The sequence below is a fragment of the Platalea leucorodia genome (genome assembly GCF_965183815.1).
Source record: "Platalea leucorodia genome assembly, chromosome: 5".
NCBI classification, from domain to species: Eukaryota; Metazoa; Chordata; class Aves; order Pelecaniformes; family Threskiornithidae; genus Platalea; species Platalea leucorodia.
This window is the reverse complement of record NC_138827.1, coordinates 71,721,269-71,739,050: the sequence shown is the minus strand read 5'-3', so window position 1 is coordinate 71,739,050 and position 17,782 is coordinate 71,721,269. Positions and strand designations below refer to the sequence as shown.

General features: G+C 38.0%; 1 protein-coding gene across 8 annotated transcripts in view; it reads left to right on the top strand.

Moving 5' to 3' along the window:
- Positions 1 to 17,540, top strand: part of HYCC2 (hyccin PI4KA lipid kinase complex subunit 2) — a 57,199-nt gene extending 39,659 nt beyond the window's left edge. For 6 of the 8 annotated variants that reach the window (XM_082312349.1, XM_082312342.1, XM_082312346.1 and 3 more), the window contains 4 exons: positions 57 to 144; positions 5,818 to 5,977; positions 7,167 to 7,334; positions 12,224 to 17,540. In XM_082312349.1, coding sequence (XP_082168475.1) covers positions 57 to 144; positions 5,818 to 5,977; positions 7,167 to 7,334; positions 12,224 to 12,828 — 1,021 coding nt within the window. In that variant the 3' untranslated portion in view covers positions 12,829 to 17,540. The remainder of the gene's footprint in view (positions 1 to 56; positions 145 to 5,817; positions 5,978 to 7,166; positions 7,335 to 12,223) is intronic. The other 2 variants (XM_082312347.1, XM_082312348.1) reach the window with 2 other exon arrangements.
- The last annotated feature ends 242 nt before the right edge of the window (positions 17,541 to 17,782 follow it).

The window sequence follows — 17,782 nt, the reverse complement described above, 5'->3', positions numbered from 1 at the left end:
AAGACAAGATTGAGTTTGTAATATATGAAAGATACATATCTTTCTTTACTTTTTAGATATAATGGCCAGTGGGATCTTGGCCAGGAGGTATTGGAGGACATAATTTACAGAGCACAGCTTGAACTCTACTCACAGCCTCTGCTGGTAAGAAACAATCCATTGCAATTTATGGACTTGGTTAAGAGGAGTATGGATGTGTTTCTGAAGTGGACTGGTAATGACAGCATTTGTGGCCATTTACTGCACTCCCAAATGCAAGTGGTGTTAACAGCTGCTGTTTTCAACATAGCTATTTATACCATGCTTTTCTGCTTGAGTATTAAGCTAGGGTGTTGGGATCTCCTAGGACTCATTGATGCTGAAAGCTAGGATTTTCTAATGTGTTACAGTTCGATCAAAATGTTTATGTTGTTTTGGCATAAGCTGCTGATGAGTGATTCAAAGAAATTTAACCAAGTGGTTATATGTTATAAGACATTGGTTGCAAAAAAGGTGTTTTCTTTGCTTCTAGACCTTTGGCGGGTCTTAGAATATGCTGTGTGGTTTAACAGATAACACAGTAGAAAAAGCAACAACAGGACAGAGCTGAATGTGAAAAGGAGCTTCATCTCCAGAGTCAATGTCAGATTTTGATTGATCAAAGTCACACAGGTCTTAATCTTTGTCTTCTTTAGAGGAGCAGTAATAGAATGGAGTTCTTCTGATTGTTTGGCTTTTTCGGTTTTCACTATACTTGCTGTTCTGATCACAACAAGAGAGAAATGAAATGGAGAGGGTGGTGAAACTGGGCTGGATGTGATTGGGGAGGATGAGGAGGTTGACGGAGAGAAAGGAGGAATGGAGGGATTTTATTTTTTGTCAGATGTAGGAATGAGGGTCAACATAAGAGGGAAAATTAAGGAGAATAAAGTAAATAGACTATTGTCTCAGTTTCTGCATCGGAATTATGGCTAGAAGCCTTTAGTGCTCCTCTGAACTAACAGCAGTAAAATTTCACTGCTTTTTACATAACTGAGAAAGGAATGAACTGGGAAAAATCTCTTTATGTGGCAATCTGAGATCCCTCGCTTCTGCAGTAAATTACGTAAAATTATTCTCTTGATGAATTAATATTGGCTGTAAAATTTATCTATAGACTTTCTGACAATGCTGCATTTTAAATGCTTGGTATCCATTGAATTATTATAATAGTTGGTTCCTTTTGGAAATGACTCATCACTCCATCAGATTGAAAGTTTTAAATTAAATATTGAACCTGCTGAATTGGGCCACCCTATCAAACTACTACATTTAAAAGGTGTGTAGGAGGATCTGGAACTTAATTCAATTGATGATATGACAATTTTCAGTCCCGATTGTTCATTTTTAATCAGTTTGGCCTTAGAGATTACTTCTAATTGTAAGAATCTTCTAGAATGTCTTTGTTTTTTTCCAAAGCTATTTTTGCTTCTCCATCCCATTGTCTGGTGTCGGTGATGTCATGACACCACCAATTTTTCCTTCTTCCCCAGTTGTCAGGTTTTTCACGCATATGCATGCAGGCACATCTGTGGGGTTTTCTTCTTAATGCTCTGATCATTGCCTTGCTTCCTATCTTGTTTTACTGCAATTTTTAAAAAGCAGCTTTAAGAAATTGTCAGTTTTATAAAAAGATAACCTGCATGTCATTGGCCTTTTGCTATATATTCAAGTGATTCAACTTTTTCAAAGGTTGGAGTCCTTTCACCTCATTGCATTCTCTAGGAGAGGTATATAATTTAGCAGCATTATAAATTTTTTGTATTTTAAACTTAAAACTACTGGCACCAAGTAAAATATCGGCTGTGCAGCATCCCAGATGAGTTTCAAGTTCAGCCTCTGCCTAGGATTTCCTAGCAGCAGCAAATTCTTTGAAGTCCATTTAATATTTAGGCAGACACCCACGTTAGAATTATTTTTAGGTATCTGTACTCAAGCTATTTGTATAATTACGGGAATACCATCAGTCATCATTACAATGAGAAACATCATGGTCCCTGTGTTTGGGTATGTCTCTTGGAGAAATATTTTGGACAATTTAATAGATCCACGCTCTTATTTAAATAGGTTTATATTGCCTGTGGACTTAAAACAAACAGACAAACAAAAAACAAACGCAAAAAACAAACAAACAAAAAAACCTCAAAAAAACCCAACAACAAAAGCCCACCAAAACCAAAAACAACAAAAAACAAACCAATTGAAATTGCAGCATGAGAAAGCTATGAAATATCTGTAATGTAGAAGCAGTCTTCTTTCACTGCTACCCAGAGACTGCACTGGAAAGGACAGGAAGTAATGCAAGGGAAAGGCTTTTTCTGGGAAAAGAAAAGTATCTCTGTTAACAAAGACTGCGTATTGGTTTCATAGTCATGAACACTGGGAGTTTCTACAGAGGGAAACTAATCACCAAGACTCAATATTACTACCAAGCTAGCTTGGACCTGTGGAGTAGCTCAATTCCCATCAATCAGTCTCTTCCTCTGAACACAAAGAGTTCTGCGCTTGTTTCAGATGGAAATCCCTGTCTTCAGTGCAGAGATGCACAGGCTTTCTTAGCCTGGTACACAAGAAGCATGGATCAGCAAGTCCCTATTGTGACAGCACCTTTATCCAGTGTATTTCATTGATGTACTTACTGCTTTTGTTGGATGCTCTTTTCGTTAGAGCTCCTTTCTAGTAGGCAAGAGTGGATGTCTGGCTTGAAACCAGCCGTCCTTTGTCATCGATAGTTGCAGACTTGGCTTGCCAAGTCTGAGTGGTGCTGTTTGTTTGTTTTCCTGCCTTTCAGTGCTGGATTAGAGATAGTGAGCAAGTTTTTTTTTTGCATCCCGAAGGATCACAGGTTTGTTTTTTTTCTGTCAGAGAAGGCCTGTGACTCATTCAAACTGGTTGTTTAGATTGTTTCAAAGTTTTACTGTCGCATTGATTTTTACCTCCATATGGTTCTCCTCAGGCCCCAGAAGTACAATTTGTGCTGTTAGAAAGGGCCAGCTGTTAAAAGGTTCAACAAGCAGAAGTGCTCTGTCACTTTTCTGGTCCTGTTACAGAAGCTTTCTGCTACCAATTTTTAGATTTTAATCCTGTATACTGAGAAAGGTACCTATTCAAAAGAGGGCATGACTCTAATGAGTAGAAGATGGGAAGGCAACCAACTATATACTGTTGAACTTGATCTGCTTTGCTTCAGTACAGCAGAAATGAGTTTCTGGAGTCTTTAATGTGATCAAGGATAGGGTGAATGCAGTTTGTACCATTTCGAGGGGATGGCATGGAAAAAGGCCTATGTGTGAATAGGAGAGCAGTTCACAAACAAGTGTTGACGCTGAGAGAATTGGGCAAATCAATGTTGAATAAGTGGAAGGCAGAATGATAAGGAGCATTTCTGTGATGGTGCCAATAATCGTTTGTGCTGGTTAGAAGTCAGGCAGGAAGGTAGTGGAGAAGATGTTTTTCCCCATTCCACAAAAGAGATTTAAACACATTTGCTTGGCAGCAAGCTGGGTTGAACAAAGTGCCAGTAGAGCAATACAGTGGCGTTACCTGGGACAGATCAGGCTTTGCAGATTTACAGGGTCGCAACAGCAGCCGGAGATCAGGATCAGCTGCATGGCAGGCGTTCCAGCCCCTCAGGAAGTGAAACGTCTTTGATTGAGTTAATATCCTGTGATCTGTGGCGTTACTGTTTGAAACAGTTTCATTTCTTCTCCTGGTTGCTGGATAGTTTGCCTGTTACAACTTGTAGGAAAGTTACTTTTACTTTATTATAATGCAAATAAACACCTTTAATTCATGGAGCTTTTATGGCATGCCATATGCATTGATAGAGTCTTTTTATCAAATGTTATCTGAGATCTTCACAAGACAAATAATACAAAGTTCCGCCAGTAGGGTCTGTTCCAGTGGTTTAGTAGGTTTCTGGTATCCTGTGTTTTTGAAAATGCTAACGAAAGACAACTTAATTAGTTAAGCAGATGTGGTATATGTGGGCTTTGGGAGTTCAAGAAATTTGTTGGATGTCCCTTACCTTTCCAAGGCCTCTGGCAACCTCAGAATATCAAGACAATATTGATGAGGTTTAAAAGTGCATTAATTCTGTCACTAGGTTGAGGGGAACATATGAAAACATTGCTTACAGCATAAAACTAGGAAATGCTTGATTGTAGTAATGTGCTAAACAGCTGATACTATTTCATCAGCTAGCCACAAGTCTTTATACAATAAAGAAAATGCCCGTTCTTAGAAAAAGAACATGGTCTAAACCGAAGAAAAATGTATGTATGCATTGTCAGAAAAGTAGAGTATCTTCCAAAGCTGCATATTCTAAAGCAGATCTGTATTTCATTTGAGTGGACAGAACAGTCAACCTTATATTTTTATCTGTGTCTTAAAATAAGGTTTACATGCCTTTGCCTTGAGCTAACAAGTAGGCTACATGTGTTTAAGACATGCAAACCACATGTATTTAAATAAATGCGTTTCTCTTGCCATATAGTGAACTCTGTTCTCTCAAGTTGCAAAATCAGATTTTTTTGTGATACAAGAGAAAATCCATTAGGAGGCAACATCAAGTTGCTTTTCATAATGCTTCTTGTAACCTATAGTGCAGAGAATAGCCTGCCTAAATTATGGTGGGAGCTGTTGCTAGGTATGATTTTATAGACATTAGCAAGTTACATTTTCCATAGTTATTTTATTTTAAGTCTAGATGTCTCTGACCCTCTTATTTTATCTACTGTCTTCACTAGAGGGGGAGTAAAGAGCACATAGGAAGTCAGATTTCTGTGAAACACAAGAGATCTATGAAGTTGTGATGTTAAGCTTAAAACATGTCTAATATTTTTATTGTTGGTTGGTTGTATAAAGTCAATAAGATTTTGGAAAATCAAGGTGTGTTCACTTTGATTTTTTTTCTTTAAAGTTTTAAATCACATTTTGTGTGCAGGAACTTTGTTATTGTTGAGTACTGCACATGCCATCAAGACCCTGCGTGCTTTTCAAGAGCTGGTACGCAAGTTCACTTTTTGAACAATTTACTTGTAAACTAGGAAACATTAACTGAGAGTTGGTTTTGGGTTTTTTGTTGTTGGTGTTGTTTTTTTTTAAAAAGTAAACCTCTAATCCCACAAAGGCATTTTATGGGAAATTTAAAGAAGCAGTTAAAACATCAAAGCCAAAAGAGGTCACTTGTTCTCCTCAAAGCTGCAAAACAAAACTTCTGATCTAATAAAAAATTAGATCTAATAAAGATGAATACATTTTAATTATTTGATAATCATTGCTTAGGTTGCAAGTTGGTTTTTTTAAATCTTGCAAGTATCTGCAGTCTAATCCCCTTGGTTAGGTTGGGGGGGGGGGGGGGGGCACAGGATGGGGTGGAAACTGGCCTTGTCTCCCCCCATGCACAAGGCGATATGCTATTTGCATTGGCTTGGCCTGTGACTTAGTTTTATGACATTGTCGTAAAACATAAATGGTATTCTCCTTGTCATTTTGCCATCTCTTTTGGATGGAGACCTCTGTGTGCAGGCTGTTACCTCTGTCAGTACAGGTGGCAAACATGGAACTAAAAAAAAAAAACCTGAGAAAATTCAGCTATATTTTTGGGAATAAGTTTGTGATGAGCTTTTGAACGTAGTTATCAGCTGTGAATCTTGGGGATGGGGCCATCCATCTGGATGGGATCTGGCATAATTAACAGTTCTTGGTTGTGTCCCTTTCTGTATCCAGCAAGAGATCTAATATTGCCATTAGTGCAATCAAGGACAGTAGTAGTACAGCATTTTACTTTTATCTTAGGTTGCAAATGCCATGAAGAACTCACTGCCCTTTGATGCTCCTGATGCATCACAAGAAGGCCAGAAGGTACTGAAAGTAGAAGTTACTCCGACAGTGCCGAGGATTTCTCGGACTGCTATTACAACAGCTTCTATCCGTCGTCATCGCTGGAGGAGAGAAGGTGAGCTTTCTCTGCCAAGAGCAACTACTGTACTGTACTGTATTCATCATCATCACTGTAATCTGGCTTCTGAGTTTCAGTGTTTGCAGAGCAGTTGGTTGGGGATTTGGTTTTTTGTTTGTTTGTTTTTGAAAAGTGGTACTTCATAACTGTGTAATATTTTACATCTTCAGAGCACTGCATGAACATGAACATTTGGGGTGTTTGTTTTGGTTTTGATTTGGTGATAGCCCATGAGGTAGGTGAGAAAATGGAGAAGCTGGAAAATGTTCAATAAGACTTCTTTTTTTCTCCATGTAACACAGCGTAAAATTGTAGGGGTAGAGTTTGGCTTAGAATTTCAGTTCTTTCTTTAATCCACGCTAAAACTCAACTGTCTCCCATCCTAAATAGCTCAGGGAATGAATGGTATTATCCAGACCTTGATAGGGTTCCAGCTACCTAAAGCTACTGACGGCAGTTGGAGACAGAAAAGCTGAACATCACAGTCCTACCATCATATGTCCCAATTCAGAGAGGGGCCATGTCATAAAATAGCTTTGGATAGCTTAGAATTAGTCCTTATTGAGTCCTTAGTGAGTACTTATGTCGTATGGAAATGTGCTTGACTGTACAAAGAAAAAAATAAATAGTAATATTTACCTTGATATGATAACATCTTCCATGTAGGTGTAGCAAAAAGCTTGCTTTGAAATCACTTTGTCATACTTACAAAGCTTTGTTGCTGCATGTATAAAACATTGATTAAAAAAAGCTGCATAAATAGCTGAAGGTAAAAAGTAGAACAACCTAAAAATAAACTGAGGGTAAAAGAGTCTGAAAACAAGGATTACGTATTTTCCTGTGGTACTCTTCCCCCCACCCCCTGCCATGTGCAAAAGGATTTGATGACCTCTGGTCTTCAGCTGAATCAGGATGTCCAGGACAACAAGTAGCTGTCTTCTTCTGTTTTCAGGACTCTGGGTCATGTTTGTCTTTACTGTAGTTGCCATTATATTCATTTGCTAGTCTCTGGTCTACAGTATAGCCCACCTGTCCCTTTCTGTGGATGTTCTCACAGCTTTTAACTAAGCATGGGTAGTGTTTTGTGTTTGTTCCATGTCCGCATAAATCTTCTATTTTCCCTGCCTGGGTTGGAATGCCAAGAAAAGAATAGAAAAGCACTAAAATGTTATATGTTGAATCCCAGATGGCTTTGACTTCTCAAACGAGGCTGACTCAAGCATACCTGGCTCACCGATCCAACACGGCTCCACAGACCTAGGGATCAAACGTGAGCAAGAGGGGGAGGTGCTGATGCGCAGGACCCCTGAGCATGGCTTCCCGGAGCCCACCTTGGCAGCAGCCACAACAGAGGGTAGGACAGAGATGAGGAGGCAGAAGTCAGTGAGGCAGTTGCTGGAGGAGGATCCTGGCTCCCTATCCCCAAGCAGAACTTCTTTCCATTCTAGTGTGTGTTTCCGCTATCCCAGGGTGTATTAGCTTCTCTTTGCAATACACGCATCCCCTATATACCTAACATCAGGTCAGGTACTACCTTTTGTTATCATGGGGGCTGGCCTGGGGCTTGCATCTGTGTGGTGAAAGACTGCTTGGCATGGCAAAAAAAAAAAAAAAAAAAGACGGGTAATAGCCAAGAGCTTTGAGATTGCTTGGAAACTTTCTATTACTGAGCATGTTTAATCTAATATTCAGAAGGAAAAAATGCACCAAATAAACATGAATCTAGCCCTGAAAAGTAGACAGAATAGAGTATAAATGGATTTGGCTACAACTTAGTGTCTTGTTAGTCTGCAGTTTTTAAATTTCCAAGAGTGAAGTTTCCTGTTCTGATTAAAAGTCAAGCCTAAGACAGATATACAACTGCTGATGTTTTTATTTGCCAGTCATCCTTTAATTGAAAATTCATACACGTACAACTCGTTTACGTGAATGAGCTGGCTGCCCTAAAGACAAGTACCAAAAAAGTGCTTGTGTTTTCAAGAAGAAATCAGGTTGTCATGTTTCTAAAAACTTTAGAAACAAATATTGCTTTCTTTCTCAGTCATGCTGTCCACACAAATACTGTAGGACTTGTATGTCTGCTCTGCATCCAAGAATAGCAGATAGAATAGCTGGTAGAAACTTATTTTGCTTAAGTTCATCTATTAATTTTCTGATCTTTAATCCATAAAAGATGTGGTTTTGAGTACTGAATTTGAATCATGATTTGTCTTCAGAGATGAGAATTCATTTCTTGTAAATTTAGCTAAACATATTTTTCAAGTGTTCTCCTATCTTAAGTCTCCTTTTCTATCTGAACATTCCTTTGGTATTTCCAGCCTCTATAAGCATATCAGTTGATCATAAATGAGATTTATTTGCACATTTGGATATGAGCTACATAGGTTTCAGATTTGTTCTTCTGGAAACAATAATCTGGAGAATTTGGAGATTCAATGTAGTGTTATCACAGAATCCTTACCTTAATCAGAGTTGCTCTCAAACAATAATTAAGACCTCATGCTTCTGTAGAAGATAGTCGCATAAAAATGTTTAGTGCGGGTTTATAATCTACTCCTTGGTGCATAGTGAATTTGAGCATGCTCAGTAAATGAGTCCTGTCTTCTCCTAAATTCACTTGTTCAGTTGGTCTTACTCCATTTTACTAAACTTTGCATGTGCATGACCTGAAGGATACGGAGAAGACCTCAGCTGCAGAGAACCTTCTGGGAGAGACAGGAAGCGGGAATGAAGTTGATAAAGATGTGGCCTTCTAGTCCTAATTTGTTTTAAGACATCTATATAATTAGGCATGTTCTTGGATAAGGCATCATTCCACATGCTTTACTTTGATAGAAGTGGGTTGAATACCCTTTACTTCTGTCACATTAGCAACGTACAATTACATGCTTGGGCGAACTGAATTGTGCCAATTGATAAGCATCTGGAAGAAGGCCAAGGAATGGAGTTTGGCTTGATTATCAGTATAGAATTGTGTGTGTGTGTATAGAGTGGTCTATTATTTTACTGATGCCGATTTCACAGAAAGTTTCAGCTAGCAAATTCCCTCTCATAAATATTTTGATATCAAACAATGTAATGAGATACTGATAATTTCTAGTGACTTTTCAACCTTCAGGTATGGGAAGGATAAACAGAATAAAGGTCACTTTAAAAAGCTGTATAAACCGCCTTCTTCAGATCAGTGTTTTGACCCAATAAGAAGAAAAAGGCAGAAGATTTCAAGAATTACTCAGTAATGCCGTACGCGGTATTCTGCTTCCAGGTGGTAGCAGCTGTGGTTACGTGCACTATTTTGGGTCAGTGGAGAATGCTGTATCTACATCTACAGGATTAATTATGTACAGGCATAAATAACAAATTCCTGGGGGACAGACTTATTCTGGTAAGGAACAGTGAGAGTCCTGAATACACACTGTAGTGCAATTGATAGGATTTCTGTCAGGTTGCACTGTCTTTTTGTCTTCTGGCCTTACAGTAGAAGAGTGCTTGGGAGGAGTAGGTTTTTAGTTTTTGTTTTCTTTTTTAATTGTCTTATTGGTCGGGGGAAGGAAGAAAACTTTATGACTTCATCCTGTTTTTCCCCCCAAACAGAGTATGTAAGGACTCAAACATTTTTGATTGTTTCTAAGGGCAGTTTTGAGAGGAAAAATAACATATATTGGGAAAAGAATATGTGTTTGCTGAATTACTTCAATCCCACTGAGAACCTCTGTGGGTATATGGGTCTGACTACACAGAAATTCTCTTGCATGTTGTCTTCTCTATCTTCTTCATTTTTGAGCACTGCTGAGCTGCTTGGGCCTCTCTATAGTTGCAGCATCCAAAAGATTGCAACAACCCCTCTCAGTCTTGTCTTTAAATTCTGTAGATAAAATGCCACTTTTTCAGTGTGATTCTTCTCCTTCACTGTCCCTGAATAGGAATGTCTGGTTTAACATCCTGTTACTCAGCGATGTTTTAACGTAAACTTTGAAGACGACTAATGTTCTTGTAATAATAAAAATCTTAGCAGTATTGTCTGGAGATACCTTCTTGCAAGTTACACATCTTTCATTTGAATAAGAAGGGCTTGAGAGGGGACTTCAGCTGCTGCTATTGCTGCTTGTAACCAAACACGCTTTCATCCAGCTCTGCATGATTATATAAAGAAACATAAATGTTGGTTTATTGAAAAAGTGCTCTTGCTTTCAGTTTGTTCCAGTTACGTCATATTTTTTATTAGCATCTTTGATAATGTGTGGGATGGTTGGGTGGGGGGGGAATGGAGGTGTGGTGGATTGTGAATAAAATATAGCACTGTCTAATGTAAGAAAATACACTTATGTCTCAATGAGAAGATGAAGGCCTAGTTTGACCATACGAGGTGGGCAGGATGGGAGGAAAGTATATGTATTTTAAATATGGTTACAGGAAATTAAAGCAAGTAACACACCCTTCATTTTAATAATAGCCTTTGAAACCTAAGAAGCTTCTTTTTCTAAGGCTAAAGGCCTTCCTTCCAAGGAAGGAAGACTGCAGTAACATGAACTATATTACCTTTCTGCTTCTGGGAAACTAATGAGCTAAATAGAACTATATAAAGCTAAAGAATAATCTCACGTTGCATTGTTCTGAGAGAGGCCTGAGAATGATCTGATTTGGAGATGGCTAAACATCTTTTGTAAGCTGATACACAGTAATGGTAATTCCAAGGTAAAGTTTCCTGAAAAGAAGTAAGTTTAAAACAGAATACTAAAACCTCCCTGTAAAGTTTTCTTTTTGCTTTACACTTCAGAAATGTGAAGTTGGATCAGGCTATATTCCCGCTACACAGAGGCAGCAACAACATTGAAAGCTTCGTGTCTGTTCTGCTTGCCATAATGTAAAATGTTCCTTAGTGCTCTGCTAACTATCAGCATGAAAGCATGAGCTTCCACTCAAATGTTAGAATCTCTTAGATCTTTGCCACCACTTTCTCCCCATTCCACAAAAGAGATTTAAACATGTTTGCTTGGTGGCAAGCTGGGTTGAACAAACTGCCAGTAGAGCAGTACAGTGGCTTTACCTGGGACAGATCCACAGGCTCTGCAGATTTCTTGCACATAATCAGGCTCCCCAGCTTTTATAAAGAAAAGCAAAATTCTTATAGCCTGAATGTCTCCTTTTTTGCTAACGTGGTTAAACATTATGGCTTTTTCCCATTGCAACGAGATATATGGAACAAAAACTCAAGCTCCATTTTCAGTTTTGAAATTTGAATGCTGTTCAGTTTTCTGCTAAACAATAACTCTTCTTTTGAGTACTTGGAGCTTCGAAAAAGGACTGGAATGAGATTTAAAAAGAAAACAAAGTCTTTGTGTGCAGCCCTAATCATATTATAGGCCTGAAAACGAGGATTTAAGAAAGAAGTTTGTCAGGCTTTTTTTTCTCTTTGAGATTCTAGTCAAAAGCACAGTGCCTCTTCTACAACATGAAGTGTTTCAGAGGTTAAATTTCTCTTACTACAAGGACTGTGGTTTTTTTTTTTTTTCTCTGAAAAATCTAGATGCTGAGATAAAAGGAAATATGGTGGAAGCACCTAGGTAGGATTGCTGGAAGTGCAGGGAGGATTGAGCTCTGGAGGAGAGAGAACTAGGAATTAGGTTAATCTCCAACAGAAAGTATAGTCACATTGTTTGAAGTGCCAGCTACGCACAACAGAAGCCTTCTACCTCTCTTGGGGCATTGTGATTGCTGGCCTAGGAAGTAGCCTAATTCTGAAGCTTACCAAGCACTTGCCAGAACTTAATCTGACTGGAAGATATCCTGAACATGCTTAGATCTTGCCTCAAAACAGGATTAAAATAGTCTGAAAGGGTTTTCTGGTTTTGGTTTGGTTTTTTTTGTTGTTTTTTTTTCTTCTCCACCACATGTAGGAGGAGAATGGGCACCAGTCTCTGCAGACAGAACTCAGACAAATTAACCAAATGGGGCCTAATTCTTCTTGTTTATAGACAAAGTTTGGGAGACATTCTGACAGATAAAAGAGGAAAGGCAAATCAAGGTCAGGGAGTACATATTGTTAGATTCTGCTATTCTGCTAAATATGACAGGAAGATTACTGGCTGAGAATCAAATTTTAAAGCAAGTGAAAACCAGGTGGATTAGCAAATGAGGTTTGTTTTAACATTCTGTGTGCATCCTTGTCTTCATGTAACTTGAATGCTTACTGTATGTTCTGATTGGTTTGGGGTTTTTTGGTTGTTTCTTTTTTCTTAATAGATGTTGAAGGTGTAAATGGAAGAGAGGAATCTGTGAACCTTAATGATGCTGATGAAGGATTTTCATCAGGAGCTTCCCTCAGCAGCCAGCCAGTTGGGACCAAACCTCTATCATCTGTATCCCAGAAGGGCAGCTTAAGGAAAACAGCAAGTGGGCGTTCTGCTAAGGATAAAGAAACCTCTTCTGCAGCAAAATCCAATGAGAGCCCTCGAGATTCAGTAGCTCGGAAGCAGTACATGCACCAATCTACTGACCTTGGTGCAGATATAATTGAGATGACACCTACTAAGAAACACCTCAGCCTGCCTGCTGGGCAGGTGGTGCCAAAAGCCAACAGTTTGAGCCTGATCAGGACCGCCAGTGCTTCCTCCAGTAAATCATTTGACTATGTGAATGGCAGTCAAGCAGGCTCCAGTGTTGGAGCTGGTACAGAGGGTGTTACCAATCTAGCAGCTGGCAACACCAATCGGTTTTCAACTATCAGCCTACAGGAGGACCGACTAGGCCAAGCTGGGGAAGGTAAAGATCTCCTTCCCCCAGGAGCTCCCCTAACCAAGCAGTCTCGATCTCCAAGTTTCAATATGCAGCTGATATCCCAGGTGTAACTTTGACTCCCTTCCTTAGGACTCCCTCTTTCCCCTTAATCCCCAGTCAAGTTCATCCTTAGGCAAAACATGAACCATCATCCTGCAGTGTGAAAATACTGACTGTTGTGATCTTGTTTGATTTGGTTTAGCTATCATATTGTATTACTGAAACAGCAATAATTCTTCCCTCACCTTCATCCTCCCCCCCCTTGTAAACATGGTTGTGAAGCAGTATATAATGTACTGTATGCCTTTTTCCATGCCTTCCTTTCTCCTTGGGTGATGTGCAATCCATCGTAGGCTGATCAGTCCCATTTCAACACTGTGAGACTGGAGACACCGGCGGAAATGGTGAATGTGATCCCTATGAGATGATGCTTTGGCTTTGTTAAGAAATAGAAACGGGTTTGCTCGGTCTACAGTACTGCAAAGACTACTGGATCATGACTTTTCTTTCTCAGAACCAGGAGTGCCTCAGAGATTCTAGTGTGACTTTGGACCTCTCTGAGTCTGTGCAATCAATTCTGGGGAGGGGATTGTCATTGCTGCTCCTGGCTGCCTACAGCACTTTTTTCATTAAAATGAGGGTAGTTTTTTCTTGCCTGCCCCCAGTCTCTCATCCCAGAAGCTTTTGATGTTCAGCAACTGAGACATGCATATTAACAATTTTTTTCCCCTCAAAGAGAGGATTCTAAGTAGATAATGTAGGTTACAATGCACTTCTAATGGCGTTGTAGCCATATGTAATGTTACATGTCTTCCCCTCCAGGACACAGGGTCATTCTGCATATAGACTAAAATTTAGACAACACCATGCTGTTAAAGCAATTTGGTTTGTAAGTGGGAGGGAAACACTACTTTCCCAGGAACTTATGGCTAGCTCTGCTCCATTTTTGTTGTTGTTCTTGTGAGGTGCTGATCACTGAATTGAAAGGTGTATTCGGGTAAAGAGTATTTCTCAGGCTGCTTTCTATGGTATCATGGCTGTTGGACACCCCCACCCCTCTCAGCTGCTTTCTCAGTGTCCCTGAATTCAATCATGGAGTCATTTGAAGAATCCTGCAGTCCAGACAGACCATACTCCTAAGGGGCTGTCTCAGGGACAGAGACAATAGTTTGCTAGAAACACTGAAGCTTCAATGTGAAATGCTTTTCTAGAACCACCGTTTGTGCAAAGGGGTACTGACAGTCCTTTTTCTTTTTTCCCAGAAGGATCACACTTCATTGCCTTGGTATTTATAAACTCTTGATATTTTTTTTTTTTTAACTCTTCTTTTAGTGGATTGGCCCTACTCTAGAAAATTCAGAACTCATGCCATTGAGTGAAGCCTTGAATGTATGACTGGTGTATGGGCACTGGCTGGTACTTATGTTAGAGAACACTGCTTAGAAGCACATTCCTGGTTACACAGGAGAATGTTTGTCATTCTCTCTCCATCTCTCTCTATCTCTTTTTGGATTGCTCGAGAGAAAAGGGGAAAGTTCATCCTCTATGCTTAAGTCATGTATGATATCCTAGAAGTTTACAAATTGTAAACCCACAGGAAAGAGTTACGATCTTCATGTGGGCACTTTGGTTTCACTGTCACTGTGAAGGATAAACATAAGCAGTTATAAATATCAGGCTATCTTTGAATTATAGTCTTTAAGAAATTCAGGACAATGACATGGTGTTGCATTGCTGGTAGTTGGTTTTGTTTTGGTTTTTTCTTTTTTTTGCTTTTGAATTTTTATTTCAAATAGAACTCTTTTTTCAAATTTACATTAAAATTCATTTAAATATTTGAAGGGGTTTTTGTGGTTTGATGAGTCACTTTGGTAGTCTAGTCTTCATATCGTACATTCATAAAGTGAATTAAATGGCATCTGGACTGATGCAGAAATTCAGTTAAAGAGTAAATAGAATCATCAGAAGGAAAGAAAACCTTACAGTTTCTAAATTGAAATTAATCTTTAAGGACCACCAGTCACACAGAGATGGAACTAAGGCAAAGTTGCAATTAAGCTATGAGGCATTTTCTGTAAAAAGTCAAAAGCTATATATGGTTAAACTCTATTTTATAAAGTTTTGCTAGTGGAGACAACTGGTGAGTCGTGGCTGAAAGTACAAAGTTTATATTTTGTAGAGACCATCACAAAGGAAATTCTATTAAAGAGCCATCACTGTAAATTGAAAAGGACCAAATAATTTGCTTAAATTCTTGGGAAAGAGAAGGTCAGGACTGTCAGCTAATTTCTTAAGAATTACTTTTAGTATTTTAAAAAGTAGAGTTGTTCATTAGCAAGGTTCTCTGCTTTCTACATTTGCCATTATAAGCATTCCTCCAGAAGTTTTAGGACACTTAAATTGACATCAGGCTAAATTTTACAAACTTTTTTTTTTTAATTATTCTTATGTGTGGGGTCCCACACTATTAAACTGTTTCAGAAAAGTGAGACAGCTCAGTGACTTCAGATAAGCAAGTCAAATGTATGTGCATAAATTCAGATTGGTTAAAACTTTAGTCAAACTACCTTTTAAGATATTTTTACAGTTCTCATTTTGATGATGTGCCTTTTGTTATTTTTTCATCCATTGTATTTTGTTTTGTTCTTGTGTATATATACCTACCCCCCATATAAGGCTTTTTAAAGAGTTCAAATTTATCCCTGTAAAAAAAAATTTTTTTTTTTTGCTATGTGCTGATGTGGTACCTCTATAACTTCTCAAAATTACCCTTTTAGTGCAATGTTTCAGTTGTGGGAGCTTGTTTTGTCGTTTTTCAGACAAGTACTGTTCAGCATCTGTCTTACAAAATGAGTCATCACTAAATATCTACAAACCAGCTGTAATAATAGGCTTTGCCAGTGCTGTGTATCATGTTTATCATTAATGCTTCTAGATGTGTCTTAAACTATGCCAAGGTGCGTTAAGATCGTAGCGAAACTTTATACACTGAAGTTCAGTATGCTTCAAAGTACTGTGGCAGAAATAAAATTAGCAGTGTCTGGGAAATGGGTTGAGGAAATAATCTGCTGGCTTTCTGATTATATATGCTAAGTACTAAAGAAAGTACAAAACATAGTTAAATTTTCTGACACCTGTGACAAATATTTAGACTTAAATCTCTTTATCCTGAATTCACTCTGCTGTGTCTTGTTTTAGAACATTTGGTACTTGACATGAGGCACTAGATTTAGATTTCTGCAGTATTTCAGTGCAACCACAGCATTATAAAAGCAGGTCAAAAAGCAGAACACTACGATTTTTCCCTGTGTATGTGCACATGCATGCACATATATGTAATTCTTAGGTGAGGAAGTGTCAGTACTATATTTTGATGTATATATACATGTAAGTAGGGATAAATGAATTATTCCTTGATAAAATTTTTACCACATCACAATATGCTGCCATTTTGCAACTCATTTTTGTTGGGCTTTATAATTTTAAGAAAAATATAAAATGTTGGGATTGCTAACTCCAACTTGATTATCCTTTTCAGGGGTTTATTCTGAGCAGCTTTTTGGTTGAATGATGAACCATTTCTTCATCCTGCAGGCAGCAAAGTGATGAAGTAAAAATACCTATTAAAATCAATGTTGCAAGATGACAGTTTAAGTTGCTGTATTATCCTTTTAGTTTTCATTTGGAGACTCTGTATGTCACTGTCCATTTTAAATGCAGATTTCTTTGAACACCCTTTCTCATGTGAATTTGGGAAAGTTTTTTTTAACAGCATACTTCATTCCGTAATGCTGAACATCATGTTGCAGCCAGTAAGCATTAGATCTAGTATTTGTAGTTTGCAAGTGTGTTGGTCTTAAATAGAACATTTCCAACATACTCCTGCTAGCTTTAACATAATTAAAATTACCTGTTTTAACATCAAAATAGTGAGAAAAAAATTGTTTTCTGACAAAGTATTTATTTGCACTACTTATGAATACTGGAGTTTACTGGGACAGGGTTTTTTCTCACCATGTGAGGTTTACTTGTGTGTGGGTAGGTACATACATTTGTCACGTGTTGACAATCAATTGCCTCAACTGTGTGTATACTGTATGTAAATATGAACATATTTTTCAAGATTAAGGGGGAAACCTGCATCTTAATGGTGGTAAAGCTACTCTGTAGTAAGCTGACCCCAACTCTGACCCCTCTTTGTTTCCAGATACGATGTGGTTTGTTTTACTTCTTTAATGAAGATTATTAGTGTTCTTGGAAAATTTTAGCTCCAGGGAAATTTTCCTCAATATTTAATGTATAACATGTTCAGAGAACTATATTTTGAAAAATTAATTTTGGAGTAGATAATTAGGTATTTTAACCTAAGAGTTTAAACTTGTCCTATTTTATCATGAACCAATGTCTCTCTCTCTTAAGTGTTCAGCATTTTAACTCTGGTCACAAAGCAGAAATTTTTGTTTATCTTGGCTTACAAATTTAAATTAATTTGAAGACTAAGTGAGAACCAAGAATAACTTTTTGAGTAAAATCATAAAAATCAAGCAGTACAGACTAGGTACTGTACTTATAATCCTGGAGGAGGTGTGGAAACTATAGTGGAACACGTTTGAATGAAATGTGTGTACTGCACACAAACCAAAAAGATGTTTCTGATGTTAGTAAATCTAATAATCTCATCCTTAAATTCTGCAGTTCTCTCATTGCCAAAGATGTTGCTACCTTGGCATGTTTAATATAGCATTAAAGCCATTAGCTAGGTCTCATTTGTAACAACCATTTACATCATAGGAATAGTTTGCATCAGAAGAGTAAACACACACCGTTTTTTATTTATTTAAATTTCTCGTTTAGGATAATAGCGGGACTAAAGTTGCAAAATATCACTCCTTTCCAAGCATGGTAAGCAAAGAAGCCAGATCCTCTGTACTTGCATTACATTCTTGGTTTATATCGAATTGTTCAATATTTTATATTTTCTTCAGTATTTTAAATGCTGTTTATTTCTAGCATATGGGCCTTAAT